This window comes from Rhamphochromis sp. 'chilingali' (assembly GCF_963969265.1).
Source record: "Rhamphochromis sp. 'chilingali' genome assembly, chromosome: 21".
Classification (NCBI taxonomy): domain Eukaryota; kingdom Metazoa; phylum Chordata; class Actinopteri; order Cichliformes; family Cichlidae; genus Rhamphochromis; species Rhamphochromis sp. 'chilingali'.
Window position 1 is genome coordinate 19,373,470 of NC_137949.1, and position 15,278 is coordinate 19,388,747.

At 42.5% G+C, this 15,278-nt stretch overlaps 2 protein-coding genes across 2 annotated transcripts in view; one reads left to right on the forward strand and one right to left on the reverse strand.

Moving 5' to 3' along the window:
- Positions 1 to 343: 343 nt before the first annotated feature.
- Positions 344 to 10,654, forward strand: manba (mannosidase, beta A, lysosomal). The gene is made up of 17 exons (XM_080870217.1): positions 344 to 678; positions 1,715 to 1,809; positions 1,888 to 1,993; positions 2,082 to 2,255; positions 2,476 to 2,599; positions 2,978 to 3,147; positions 3,233 to 3,343; positions 4,622 to 4,773; positions 4,928 to 5,045; positions 6,115 to 6,201; positions 6,377 to 6,544; positions 6,847 to 7,065; positions 7,146 to 7,310; positions 7,762 to 7,906; positions 8,043 to 8,185; positions 8,489 to 8,746; positions 9,736 to 10,654. The coding sequence occupies exons 1-17, from the start codon at positions 478 to 480 to the stop codon at positions 9,958 to 9,960; spliced, it is 2,661 nt and encodes an 886-aa protein (XP_080726343.1). The 5' UTR covers positions 344 to 477; the 3' UTR covers positions 9,961 to 10,654.
- Positions 10,655 to 11,234: 580 nt separating this feature from the next.
- sos2 (son of sevenless homolog 2) overlaps positions 11,235 to 15,278 on the reverse strand; it is a 39,950-nt gene continuing 35,906 nt past the window's right edge. Inside the window, exon 23 of the mRNA XM_080870395.1 lies at positions 11,235 to 14,287. Coding sequence (XP_080726521.1) covers positions 13,781 to 14,287 — 507 coding nt within the window. The 3' untranslated portion in view covers positions 11,235 to 13,780. The remainder of the gene's footprint in view (positions 14,288 to 15,278) is intronic.

Genomic DNA, 15,278 nt, shown 5'->3' on the forward strand with positions numbered 1-15,278 from the left:
AATACTGTATATTGTAATATGTAATATGCTTAGAAATATTGCCTCCTAAGAGACCTACTAAATATAAAGGTTTTCTCTGACTTCCATTTTGCTTGAGTAGTTTTCCATAATTGCTTACCATGTCGGTAAATGTTGTATACACACCCTTGTGTTTAGAAATGCAAAACACTCCCTTATTTGGTCCCTCTAAAATAAGTACATATGTTTGTTGATTAGGAAATTATGCTTTAAAAAATCTAATTCATCTTTAAAATATATTTTTATATTAAACCTGTAGCAGGATTTTGTTGAAAGGTGAGTTAGAAAAAAGCTTCTCTTTTTCGCGCCTGAACTTCCTGCCTGCGAACAGCTGACTACCACGAGCAGGTCACGTGACAAACACGGAAGCCCAGTATGGGTAAACGAAGTTAAAACGAAAAGAGTACACAATTATGGAGGCTTGAGTGAACTCTCCGTGCCTACAACGAGATCTAAAGTATGCTGCTGCATGTGCGCCTCTCTGGCTGGGCCTGCTGGTGTTTGTTTTCCGGTGTTTTCTCGGTATTTTCTCTGCAGCAGCGTCTCACTGTGAACCTGAACGGCAAATGGAGGCTGTCAAACTCCAACGGTTCATTGTTACTGCCTGCACAGGTCCCAGGCTGTGTCCACTCAGCTCTGCAGCAGCAGGGATACATCACGGTAAGACGACTCACTTCATGGTGTTAATTTGTAGTCTTTAATCTTTCATTTATGTGCATTTAAGTAATGCATTTTTAACTTATCCCTATAAATTTTATTCCATGTAGTCATTTATCAAATGTTTAGATTGTATGTAAAATATATTAGATCAGACAGCCTGCGTGGGTGCAAAGAGTGAAAGACATATACAGGTGAGACTAAAGGTTAATCCCAGTTCCAAGAAGGAAACAAATGTCAAAACTCTGAGAATATGTCTGCTGTTTGAAGTATTTACTGCAAGGAGCTATCAGGTTTGTGATAGATGACAAACGGTGTTGAGCAATAGTTATCCAGGCTTTCTGAAGGTCTAGGTCACTCATTTTCCGGTGAGTCCTTGATCCCGACCATTTTAAGAAGAATGCTTTTGTTCGTTTGTTCATTTATTAAAGCTCTTAACACTGATCTATGCATAAAGCAACTCAAGTATAAAACAGGGACCCAACTGCAGGGGAAAAAAGCAATTTTCTTTCTACACATAAAAACCTAGAATATAACCCATTCTTATATCAAGAAGGTGATTCCCAAAGAGCTAATAGCTGACAACATGGCATATCAGCATGATGTGCAAGGTGTCTTTAAAAAAAATTGAGGAAAGTGGAAAAGTGAAGGACAAATACAAAAGTGACAGGCCCACTAAACTACTTACAGTGGGTGAACAGTATCTGAAAGGTATGAAGAAATCCAGCTGGCCCTTCAGCTGATCCAGCTTCTGTTCATTGAAACCTGATCAGAAGGTCTCTGTGGACAGGTTGCTGTCAAGAACCCATTCATAAGGAAGGGAAGCCAAGAGAAAAGATTGGAGTATGCCGAGTTATACAAGAGCTGGACTGGGAAAACAAACAGTGGAACACCCCTTAAACAGCCGCACCCCTTAAACACATTATGCACTGACATAAAATGTACTGCATGTGCTGGTAAAACATTTGACAGCCAAAAACTAAGAGGACTAGCATTTGTCATTCCTGGTAGATAAACCTTGTCCTTTTTTGTCTTTCAGGACCCGTATTTCAGGTTCAACGATGTCTCTTATCGATGGATTGCGCTCGATAACTGGACATACACAACCACATTTACATTGTCTGCTGAGCTGAGGTCACTATACCTGTATAGGTCATAATCTAGAGACTCCTTGTGCTCTCTGTCTAACTAATCTGTGTAATCTCTTGATAGCGTCAAGCAGAAGGTGCTTCTTGTGTTTGATGGCGTGGACACCGTTGGGTCGGTTTCACTCAATGGGATTGCTGTTGGAAAGACCAACAACATGTTTTGTCGACATGTATGTTTAACTTGAAACAAGCGCACAGTACCGCCCCACATGTTCTTGCACATGTATCACCCGTGTGCTGTGCTTTTTTGGTGTGTAGGACTTTTCTGTGAAAGACTTGCTGAAAGACGGCGAAAATGTTCTGCAAGTTGGTTTGCTGTCACCGATTCTTTACGCGTCTGAGCAGAGGAAAGCTCACACGTCTTACGTAGTTCCTCCTGAATGTCCTCCAGGTGTCCAAAAAGGGGAATGCCATGTCAATTTTATCAGAAAAGTAAGTCCCTCCCTTCTAGAAAATAAACTGGTAAAAACAGAGAATGAATACCTTCAAACATAACAGCAAACCCTTTATAATTAAAGCTTAAAGTCTGCCCTTCCATGGCATTGTGAAAGGTTGACTTTAAAATCCACTGCGGTGGATGACATGAGCCAATATGTATGGACCTGTAACTGTGCCTGAAGAAAAATAAACCTCAGTGTCTGTGTTGGTCCAGGAGCAGAGCTCTTTCAGTTGGGACTGGGGACCTTCGTTCCCCACGATGGGACTGTGGAAAGGCGTTCGACTCGAGGCTTTTGATATTCTGCAGCTCGTCCAGGTTTCCTCTGTCCCTCTCTACAGTACGTCCCATCTAATCTTGATCACCAACCTTTTCTTGGGGATAAATGGATAGTCAAACTGGGGGCAATTTCAGATATAAGGAGAATTTTATAAAGCCTTAGTGTCTCTCCTCTGATAGAGAGTGGTGCATTATTTATCGATTGCATAAGAGCAGTTGTGTAAGACGCAGGCACTCAACACAAAAAGGAATTTTATTTATTTATTTGTTGCGAGCTGCACTGAATTTAGATTTTTGGAGTTCAGTGTTCTGTTGTGACTTCCTCAGGAAGGATCTTGGGCTATTTTCCAGAAAGTTCTGAGAATCTTCGCGATAAAGCGCCCTCTCTTACTTATTCCAGTATTTCCTGTGTCTTTTTATGAATAATCTATCTGTCCAGATGATGCCTTCTCCCAGTGGAGGGTGCAGATTGAGCTTCTTATAGATGCAGTTCAGACAGCACGTGGCCAGCTCACACTCTCCATACCTGAACTGGATTCAGAGCAAACCTTCCAGACACACTTTAACCCTGGAAAGACCAAGAGCAACTTCACCATACTCATCAACACGGTGCTTGAAATGACTCCAGTCTCATTGTTGTGTGTAATATCAATTACCCGTCCACGCTCATGCTTTATTTTTTTTCTTCATTCAGGCCAGTCAGGTGAAACTATGGTGGCCAAATGGACATGGAGAACAACCGTTTTACCGTCTCACTATCAGAGGATTTCAGGATGAGTTTTTAATTTTCAGCACAGAGTCTAAGGTGAGAGTGTGCTGCCTGTCAGCACATGCAGTCTCCTCATTTTTTATTTATGGATTTTAATCACAGTGCAATTTATCGTAGCCTCCAAGTCTGACAACTGAAGACAATGCAGATAACTTAAACTTGTAATGTTTTTAAAGTCCAGCATCGAGTGGCATCTTACGGTTACAAGACAAAGTTTGGTTCTGTAGAAATGACCCTACTTCTCACATGGTTTATGACTTTATTGAAGAATAAAGTCATAAATATTTATGGATTTTAATCCCAGTGCAGTTAATTGGGTCACCAGATTTAACTATCTCTTCTCTATCTATTGTTCTTTGTCTACTGAGTGAACAATGTCCCTGAGTTTCACAGTAGCTCGCGTGTGATGTCCAGTTTAACAACAAAAGTGCAGAATTTAATGCAGACTTCACAAACAAGTAGCTGATGTCACAGTGGATACATCTTTTATATACAGTCTATGGTTTCAATATAAAAATTGCATAACTGCAAAGTTTGAGTTTATATTGGATTTTCTCTAAACCTCACAGAATCAAAAGTATACTGCATCAGATATACACGTACACTCTCAATAACATTTGGTTAAATGTCCCTTAGCAAGTTGTGCCTCAACTAGAAGCTTTTGATTTCCATAAACAAGCTTCTACGACGGCCCCAGAGCATGATGCTACCACCACCATGCCTAACAGCTGGTGCAGTGGTCTTAGGTTTTAAAGCCTCACCTTTACACCTCCAAACATATCTCTTGTCATTGTCGCCAAACGGCTAAATCTATGTCTACAAATGAATGGTTCGAAAAGGAGACTGTCTTATTGACTAAATAAAAAGCTACTACCACAATACAGCTTACCTAAAAAGCTCTAAAATACTCTAGATTGAATTGAGAATTAAGCATTAAGAGCTTTTTCATGTTTTTTATAACAATAATACTTTATTAATGTAAGTTTTCACTTGTGCAAACACCTGTTTCCTTCTTATCTCATTCTCTCCCTGATGATCTCTTCCTTTTCCTCCATTGCACCACAGTCTCACTCACGAATGGGTGTTGAAATAATAATGAAGTAGACTGTTTTTCTCAGGAAAAGCACTTTTTGGATGTGTCCACTTAGAAAAGGAATAAAAACTATTTTTCTTTGTTGAAAAATAAAATACTATACACCCTTTTTCATTTTCATGCCACTTGCCCCACATTGAATGGGACAGTTGAAGTTTTCACTGATTTTTAAAGTAGCTGTTGTAGTAAATTGAAAGCGCTCATGAGAGTATCCCCCGCAGGTGTATTTTCGCACCGTGGAGCTCATCCAGGAGCCAGTTGTTGGATCCCCGGGCTTGAGCTTTTATTTCCGTATCAACGGGAAACCAATTTTCCTCAAAGGCTCCAACTGGATCCCAGTCCACTCCTTCCAGGACCAGGTCACCCCTGATGTGTGAGTGGACGTTGGTTCTTTTGAGTTCAGTCAAGTGGTCGCTGTTTAGTTTAACCTATATTCCTCTTTTGCCTCTTGTGTGTAGGTACGTGTCGGGTCTTTTTAGTATTTTATTTTCATTAATGCCGGATCTTTCTGCCTGTCTGTCTTGCAGCTTAAAGAACTTGTTACAATCAGCAGTAGATGCTAACATGAATGCCCTCAGGGTCTGGGGAGGAGGAGTGTATGAACAGGATCTCTTTTATGAAATTTGTGATGAGTTGGGGATCATGGTAAGTGACGCTGCCCTCTAGTGTTTAAAAACAAAACTTTAAATACTTATTTTGTTGTGGCCTTTGAGACATTTGTAGTGATACCCACAGGTGCAAGAGACCAACATAAACCAGGTGAGATTTACTGGCACGGTCTATTAACTGAAGACGATACAGTTCCTTGGATAGAAAGCTTATTGTAGTCTTGATATATAATAGAGTATCCTTTGAAATACTGACGTGGTACATGATTCTTCTGCAGGGTTTTTTGTGTGTAATTGTCTTTATAAGGTTTTGCAGATCAGGACATATAATAAAAATAATCTGGTCCTTAGCAGGTTTTAAAATCGGTAACTACAACCTCAAATAAACAACTCGTGGCATATTAGACAAAGTCATCATTCAGCAAAAAATAAGCCAAATTGCAGAAAGTGTGTGAAAATCTGTTTACAGCCTCACCGCTTCCATAGGATTCAACAGGATAAGTAAGATGGTAATAAATAAGAATCAAATGCGTTTGATTAGCTGATTATGAGCACCTTGATAAAAGCAGTTTGCTGTTCGGGAGCATTAAGGTGTGTTTTGACATCCTTTATCCTTTGTTTGATGTGAAGCCATCTGTCTGACACCTAACGTTTGGGGCAATGGGATGATGATCAGAATGAATGATGATCACGTTGTGATGACCCAGTCAAAGTCCAGACCTCAGGCTGATTGAAATGCTGTGGCAGGGTGTTGAAAGAGCTGTGCATAAAAACAAATGCCCCCAAAAGCTCAATGAACTGAACCAATGAGAGATCAATAAAGTCAGTTAGAGGCAGTTCTATAAACTACTGATTGAGTAGATGTAGTAGTCATTTTAAGACCTAATAAGGACTAAAACATTTTTTGTTTACCTGAAATGTAAACCTTTCTTGACAGACTGTGCACTGCTTTGTGTAATATGACATCCAGCTGGCATAAGCCAGTTGTTGTGCTCTTGCACATGTATGTAACAGTCTGTGGTATTTTTACATGATTTTGGTTGTGTAACATCACTGAACATATTGTAAACAGATGGTTTGCTCGCTGTGTTTAAACACATCTTTAGGTTTGGCAGGACTTCATGTTCGCTTGTGCAATGTATCCCACTGAGACCGACTTTATACAGACAGTAAGAGAAGAGGTCGTCCAGCAGGTCAGTTGATATACGGATGTGATTTTTCTTATTTCCTGAAGGTGTAAAATACTGGATAAACAAACCAAACGCACAGTTTCTCTCGAAAGGCTCCGAGAGGAGATTTAAAATCCTAAAGAAGCTTGAAGTGATGTTTCCCTTTATTTCTTTCTCTTATTTTCTTTTTACTGCTCAGGTTCAGCGCCTGAAGTCCCACCCCTCTATAATAATTTGGAGCGGTAACAATGAAAACGAAGCTGCTCTGGCAACAGATTGGTTCAACATCCCAGCTTCTCAAAGGCCGAAATACATCAGAGACTATGTGATGCTTTATGTAGATAATATAAAGAAGCTTGTGCAAGAGGTGAGTCTGGTTATGTCACACTTAATGTAAGGATCTGTGTTTTAAATGACTGATTTATCTGTATTGTAATTTACGGTACTGCCAAAGTGTTTTTCCCGTCCAGATTGATTAGTTTTTTACATATTTGCCACACGTGCATGTTTCAACAAAGATAATCGAGTAAATACAAAAAGCAGGTTTTTGTGTTGTTTTTTTTAATTGATGATTTAATTATCAGGAACTGGAGCAATACACTTGCCCAGCAATGTATTTTCAGTATTACTCCTGCAAATCGGTAGAAACAAAAGTCCCATCTCCTTTAGGAGGACCAGAGTCGCCCGTTTCTTGTCTCCAGTCCAACGAACGGGGCTGAATCGGAGCAGGAAGGATGGGTGGCGGAGAATCCCTACGATCCTCACTACGGAGACGTTCACTTCTACAGCTACATCCTCGACTGCTGGGACTGGAGGACCTTCCCACGGACGCGTTTTGCCTCTGAATATGGTTTCCAGTCCTGGCCGTCCTTTTCCACTTTGCAGCCGGTAACTAAATATTATAAAGAAGGAAGCAAACATGGATTAAAGTTGCTGACTGTTTGTGTTTTCCTTTTATGATGCTGCAGGTTTCCATTAAAGAAGACTGGAGCTACGGCAGTAATTTCACTTCTCATCGTCAACACCATGAAGACGGAAACCAGCAGATGATCCTGCAGACTGCTCTACACTTCCACCTGCCAAATGCCACTGATCCCCTGAAAAGATTTACAGATACTCTCTACATCACTCAGGTGAGATGCAAACCGTCCATGTGTGTGATACTTTTAAGGTGGTATTTAGACTGTAAGTAAAAGAAAACCAACCTGAGTCGAGGAGAAGCTGTCGTGGAGATTTGCTTGAGGGACCTCTTGAACCTCAATGTTCCATTTGGGTGGTGCAGGTGGATGTAAATGAATGCAGAACTGATTGTCAGCAGCATCTTCCTAGATCTGGTACAAAAACCGTCGGTCATCTAGGCACCTCAGGCTGGGGGCGTCTTGTTGTGTGCACTAGAGCATATGTTGCTTATTGAATGAGCTCCTCCACATGCAGTGTAACAAAACAGCCAAAGCTAATTTGTCTGTATCCCAAGTTACAAACGCAAGAGTCGCTGACAAAAAAAGAATAAAAAAATGTTCTTTTTTAAGCCGCTCAGCTCGTTTAATGTTGTCACACATTTTGCTGACTGTGCTGTATGTCCAGGTCATGCAGGCCCAGTGTGTGAAGACTCAGACGGAGTTTTATCGGAGAAGTCGGAGTGAAATTATAGAGGGCAAAGGTCACACCATGGGTGCGCTGTACTGGCAGCTCAATGACATTTGGCAGGCGCCTTCCTGGTCGTCGATTGGTGAGTGGCAAGACAAATTGTTTGTGTAGACTGCTTCAGAACTTTGTGTTCTTAGCTTTGGTAGTGTGACCATTTTAACGTGGAGGTTGTTTTCTAAAATACTTACATAGTCATCTTTGTGTATCTGTTTGCACAGAGTTTGGTGGGAAGTGGAAAATGCTGCATTATTTTGCACAGAGCTTCTTTGCAGCCGTCTTTCCTGTTGCTTTCGAGGAAGACGACACACTGGTCATTTACGCCATTTCAGACCTGAGCCGTGACCTGAAGCTGAGGGCTGTGGTAGGCTTTAGGAGCCAGAATAATTTATTTATTTATTTATTTAGTTATTTTTGTCTGTTTTCAGTGTTGAACATCTTTAAAGATCAAAGTCTTAGCTGCTGTTATGTGATGTGATGCTTCATGGTAAAATAAATGAGGGTGGAAATATGTTTGTTAAATATTCTGTCATTATAAAATATGACAGTTTCTATTGATAAAAACAGAATTATCTTCTTAAGTCTAAATGCTTGTAGGGGAGTGCAGATCAGTTGAACAGTAAATTTAAACTGGCGCTGTTAATATTGTCATACTTTTGTGCATCAGGTGAATGTGTTCTCCTGGACTGAGCTGGATCCAGTCTGCACGCTAAACTCGAGCATGCTGCTCGTGCCTGGAGGTAGCGCTGTGGCGGTCTTCAAACAGCCCGTCGCCAGCCTGTTAGCAGGATGCGGAAACTGTACCCGTCTTACCTGCCTGCTCACCTTCCAACTGGAGGACGACAGCAGCCAGCAGGGTCCCACTAACCACCACTTCCTCTGCTCGCCCAAAGATGCTCAAGGACTCCGCAGACCCAACATTACAGTAAGCATTGATTTTTACTGAAAATCATCTGAATAATTTCAGATTCAGGACAGGCATCTTGCCTTGCCCAGCTTGTGCCCAGAACTTGATTATAGACATGTCCTTCCATGATGGTTCCTTGCCTTCCTCGGTACTCTCATCCTGGACTGTGGTGCTGACACTAACCAGTCCCTTGTTTCTTCCGCTCAGGTTGAAACCTTCCATTCCACATACATGTGACTAGCCATTGTAGTTTGAATGGTAAATGGCCTGTATTTGTATAGCGCTTTCCTAGTCCCTAAGGACCCCAAAGCACTTTACACAACCAGTCATCCACACACTGGTGATGGCAAGCTACATTGTAGCTTGTACAGCCACCCTGGGGCGCACTGACAGAGGCTGCCGGACACTGGCGCCACCAGGTGAAGTGTCTTGCCCAAGGGCACAACGACCGAGACTGTCCAAGCCGGGGCTCGAACCGGCAACCTTCCGATTACAAGACGAACTCCCAACTCTTGAGCCACGATTTGATGTCATGGCCTGGCTTGCCTAGCGGCCTCTTCATGGTTGATTGCCTGTGCCTTCAATCCCCCGCAGGCTACCTTTCCTCTCTTTATATCGACTACTCTTTTCTCCAGTTCTGATGTTGTTGTAGTACAGGAGCTGTTCCTGTATCCAGCTTAGCCTCACAAGCCTAGAGACCTTCTGGTACTTGGCCATGATCCTACTCCTATCACACTTGGCCTAATCTCGGGTGGGGGTAATGATATCTCCCCCCTGACCTGGCGTCTTGGCTCCCCCTTGCCGTAGCATTTATGTTGTACATCATCAATCTCTAGTTGTAAGGATACTGGATATAGACACCCCAGGTGGGAATCGAACATGCGATCCTCTGCTCCAAAGGTGTGTAGTCTAACTACTACGCTATCCAGCTATATACATATAGATATAGAGTTATATATTTAAGTTATTCCATAAGCCACTAAAGACTGATGTGTCCTTCCACACAGGTGAAGGTAGAAGAAAAAAAGACATGCTTCTCAGTGACCCTCCACTCTGACTCCGTGGCTCCTTTTGTCTGGCTCGACGTGGGAAACATCCCCGGACGTTTCAGCTCCAACGGCTTCCTGATGGTTTCCAGAAACAGGACAGTTGACTTTAACGCGTGGCGTCCTACCAGCGTAGCAGAACTTACTGCGTCCCTTACAATCACATCTTTAAGAGACATTTACTGACCTGAGACCAGCCACCTTTCCTGTTGAACTTTAGAAAACTGGAACGGTAAGACAAAAATCGAGTGAACAGATGCAGGCACTGCTCACAGGACATTCAATTCAACACAGAAGAGTATATATATATTTTCTTGTAATATGTGAATGTGTGTGTGAATGGGTGGATGACAGGTTGTGTAAAGCGCTTTGGGGTCCTTAGGGACTAGAAAAGCGCTATACAAATACAGGCCATTTACCATTAATATTGTAAAAAAAAAAAATAAAGGTTTTAAACTCGTAAAATATGAAAGCCATTTATTTTTGTGCACAGTACATACTGTTGTAAGTTCTATTAAAAGATAAACTTTTAACTGTCTCATACCATCAATCCTCTTCAGGGGGCTGGAGCCCATCCCAGCTGTCTTAGGGCAAAAGGCAGGGTACACCCTGGACAGGTCACCAGTCTGTCACAGGGATAACATATACACACAAACAACCATATGCACTCACATTCACACCTATGAATTTCCAGCTAACCTATCCCCACTAACTGCATGTCTTTGTGAGAGAACCAAAGCAAACACATGGAGAACATGCAAACTCCACACAGCAAAACCACAGCCTGATGGTGGAATTGAACTCAGGACCTTCTTGCTGTGAGGTAACAGTGCTAACCACTGTTCCACCCATCATTCTGTCTCATGCCACACTGGTTAAATCACAGGTGTCGAACTCCTCGAGGGCCGGTGAGACTATACATTTTTGCATTTAAGATATTTTATTTAAAAAAAAAATGTAACTCCAATATGGCATGTACACGATCAAAGGAATTATTTAGGGCTTTTCCTGGACAGATGTTGTATGGAGTTAAAAATGGAAAGCGATGTTTTTAAAATTTTAATGTTTTTTCCCCTCTTCAATAGTTATCATTGCTCACTAATAAGACCAAAGTATTTCTTATCCAGTTACTTGATTACTGAAATAGTCGATAGATACAGCCCTGTAACTAATAAAGTGGCCAGTATCCTCTTAACTTGACCTGCATGTGATGTGAATTCTAACTACAGAAAAATCACGAGTTACACTCTCTGAATGGGCACTGCACGAGTTGGGCAACTCAGTGATGAAGCAGCTTCTCTATCGCTGATGCGACAGTGACGTATTGATCTTTTGATGGGGTCTCTGCTGCTGGTCTGCTCACAGATGCAGTTTCAGAGTGCCCCGCTCAGAATAACAATTTGCCTCATTTCCACTGTCTACATATAAGGGAACAAAATGAAGAGAAAGGAGTAGTTCAGTACAAAATAAGACTGGGTGATTTATTAATCTCATCAAGACCATTAATACAAAGCAGTTAAAAGGCCACATACCATCAAATAAACCAAATGCTGGATCAAGCTGTTACATTGCCACCAAAAAGGTTCTGTTGAGGGTTTAAAAAGGAAAAAAAAAAAAAAAAAATCTTCTGAAATGAACCCCAACAATCCTGATATGGGAAACTTGGGACAAAAACATGGGCAGAAACAGTCAAATGCAGTCACTTCTACTCTTTATAGAAATGCTCCTACGCACGCCTTTCATCCCAAGTTGGATCAAAAACTGAATTATCCACTGCCATCAAGCACGAGGAATAGAGGGGCTCTGTACTTTCAGCGCAAAAGCAAAGAGTTAAAAGGGCACGAGTGAGGCTTTTTTTTTTTTTTTTTTAAGCAATTCTGCTCACGGCGGTCGAACATGTCAGACCCAGCATGGGGGATAAAAGCGAGGCGGTAGACGTGTGTTTGTTCTGCCCTGATCCACGTAGAAAGCAGGTTTAACAGTTGCATAGGACCACTGTGTTTACAAACATGACCTATAACAACTGTGGCTCTTCAACAGTACAGCCTAAAGTGCACAAAGTGTGTTTCTCAGGAGAAAAAACAAGGAAAAAAGGAAATAAAAATTCTAATTATTCACTATGCTCCAATACTTGCAGTTGAATTTACGTCTGCATGTATTCAACTGGAACTTTAAAACAATTCCAACCTCTGTTTAATGAATGTAACTATTAAAAAGTCTTGGAGGAGGGAAAAAAAAAAAAGGCAATTAGTAGGATGTACAAAGTGAAGGTCGCGTTAAGTGCTTGGCATACTGAACTGTAATTTCATTGCTTTGAAACACCTAAGGGGCAGGGAAGAAATAATGGCTTTCCTTAGTTAATAAACTGGAGATTGTCTGTGAGTAAGTTAGTGACGTTGACCTGCGTCTGAGTTTTTTCTTTTTTATCCGACTGTGGCAGCAGTGGATTATTAGGCAATATGACTGAACAGATGTGGATGAGCGTACAATACAACAGAAAAAACCCCTTGTCACTTTATACAAATTATTTAGTTAGTGTATACATGTTATATATACACACACAGTATCCACAAACATGTACAATTTCATAGTGTATAGCTTTGTTCTAAACATTACATAGGCAACTTTATTTTTATTTATTTTTTTTAGCATTTTAGACACCGTTTACTTATTTCCGTGAAGTAGAAAACAAAATAAAAGGCACATTTTGAGCATGATGCGAGGATTATTTCAGTCTTTCAAAGGGAAACAAAATGTTTCAAGCAAATTAAAGAAAAAAAAAAAATAAAGAGAAAGAAGAAGAAGCTGGGTTAAAAAGTTCCTTTTTCATGGATTGGTGGTTGTTTTTAGGTCTTTGGAGCAGCCACCGGCAGACCCAGCTTTGGTGGGAGGATGCGTGCTTCCAGTGCTAAGTTTTAATACCAAAGAAGAAGAGTTGGCCATGAGGGTGGCTTCTGGAGAGGAGCACAGTGTCAGACAGCAGCGCGCATCCTTAAGGGATTCGGTTAAGACATCGGCTTTTGAAGAGCAGGAGGACATGTCGGAGTCCTCGACTTCGACCTGGAGGTGCTGTTTGATATCGTGGCAGACTTCCCTCCGTCGTGCAGCGCAGACGGATGTTTTATTTATTTAGTAAGTCCAATCAAAACCTGCTGACTTTGCCCAAAACTGATGTGCAAATGGAGTGTTCTCAGCTCTCGTTTTCAAGACTGCGCTGAGAGAACTGGAGCCTGGGGTCAGAGGTCAACGCTGTTTGATTTATTTATTTTTAAAGGCAACGTTTTGTGGCTGTGGAGAGGCCCGTCTTCAAAAAGAAAGAAAAAAAGTTTGACTCATGTTCTTACAGTCACAGTGTTCAGCTGAGATACAAGGTGTGAGGGGGGAAGGGGATTCAGTGTCACCTCCTTGGTGTTTCTGCTAATGTCACATTTATTTAAAACAAAAACAAAAATCCCTTATCCCCCTGAATAAAAATAAGACTTTGGCAACTGTTTGCTTTCAGTTAGGAAAAACAAATCAATGAAAACATTTGCTGCTTACAGCCACTGTGAGTGAGCTACATCTGTGAGCTGCAAGACTCCAAATCACGTCAATGCCCAAAAGAAAACAAAAGCACGACAGTTGAAGCTACAAAATCCAAGGTCCCCACATTCTCCCCTCCTCTCCGCCATCCCGACTGGTGACGGAGATGTGGGGCTGTGGGGTAAGCGAAGTGTGTGAGACATGAGAACTTTTATCATCAGGAGCAGGAGGTAACGCTCCAAGCCGACAAACACTCCTTGGTGTTTAATAGCTGGCACGCCGGTGTGGGTTTCTCATTGGCACGGCGGGTTTTAACGATGGAGGTGGAGCTACCGATCCCCCTGAGAGGCACAGCGGGGGTTGGTGGAGTTTGTATGTTGAGCAGTGTTTTTCTTTCAGATCAGTAGCTTTGAGTCATCTGTGTTGTAGTTTGAAGGAGCAAGTTTGAAGTTTGCCTTTCGGTGGTGGTGAAGGAAAAGTTGGCTCAGTGGCTGCTGTCGGTGTTCTCCACCAGCGAGAGGCTTTGTACTGGCGCCTGTAGCAGCTCCCTTTTGTATGTCTTTGGTGGGAGTTTAGGGAGGTGTGGGCTGGAGTTGTAGCGAGGGGGGACAGGTGGAGCGGAGGTGGGAATAGAGAGAGGGCAGAGGCTATTCTGGCTGGCGCTGAGAGAGCAGCCCCGCCTGGCAATGCGAGGGGACGGTGTGCTGGGTGGCGTGTTTGGGGAACTGGGCGAGCTGCCGTAATCCCAGGTATATCGGCCCACGGGCGAAGGCTGGTTGACAGGGTAGTTGATGAAGATCTCCGGGGGTCGCTGGGGCACCGGGGGAGGCGTGTCTGGGATGGGGTCGCGGGGTGGTGGTGGAGGTGGAGGGCTGGGCAAGGGGCCATCGGTGGGAGGGCCGTTGTAGACTGGGGGTCGAGGCTGGTTCCTGTGCAGAGGAGGCGGCACCCGGGGAGGGATGGCAGGAGGGCTGTCGGACCTGGAGCTCAGCTGAGACATAAACACATAAGAGGTGTGTCAGACTTACTACACATGCTGCCCTGTTTATTGCACATCAGTGATTCCTAACACAGCGCTCTACATCCCCACAAGGGGGCTTCAGAGATATCAGAAAGCATTCATGCCATGTGAAGTTATTTTCTTACAAAGTTACTATGTGGAAAAAGCTGGTAAAAATCTGGATTTGTTTTTTCCAGCTCAGTTAATGTACAATGTAAGCATTACAGTCCTTTCCCTGAGGCCTCAGAGCCGGTTAGCATCCATCTGGTAACCACCAGCTGCAAGTGGTTGTGGAGTGAAGCTGATGATAGAGGGTGCTGGACCAAAAACCTTGGCATTGCCTAACTGATTGCCGTGCTTGCCCATGGTTTGAGTGGAAGATGCCGAGTTGTGCGCAAATACGCATCGTTTTACTCTCCAAACAGTCTCCTTCAAAGTAAAAGCTGTTCTGACACCAACACATTTTAAAAAGTGTAACTTTTACTCTCTTCCCAGCATCAACCACTTGGTGGGTATTTTACCAGTGCAAACTACAGGTGACTGCAGCAGTCTGATTACAAACAAAAGCGACTGCAGTTAGGTTTTCAGTGTAGCAGCATATACCCCTTTGTGACGGATTTTACCGTCGAGTTGCCCCCGACGCATCCATCAGAGTGCGAGCGTGTGAATGTGAAGCCGAAAACAGTGCTAGGCTTTAAATATGTTGGTGATGAGTTTGGAGCAAGGAATGAGCTCAAATTGGGAAGGAAAAGCACTGCTAAAAATATTCACTCGTCTAGCTTTGCATACATATGTACAGTGACATTTTATTCTTAATCCACCCATTCACAAATGTTTGCAGAAGCATGCCTAGGTGCTCGATTTTATAAACCCGTGACCATTAAAGTGATCTTAAATGCCAAAACAAACTCTTAAAATGACTCCAAGTCTTCAACTTTAAATCATCTTGACTTCAGAGAACTGAGGTAAGTCTTTGCAAAAC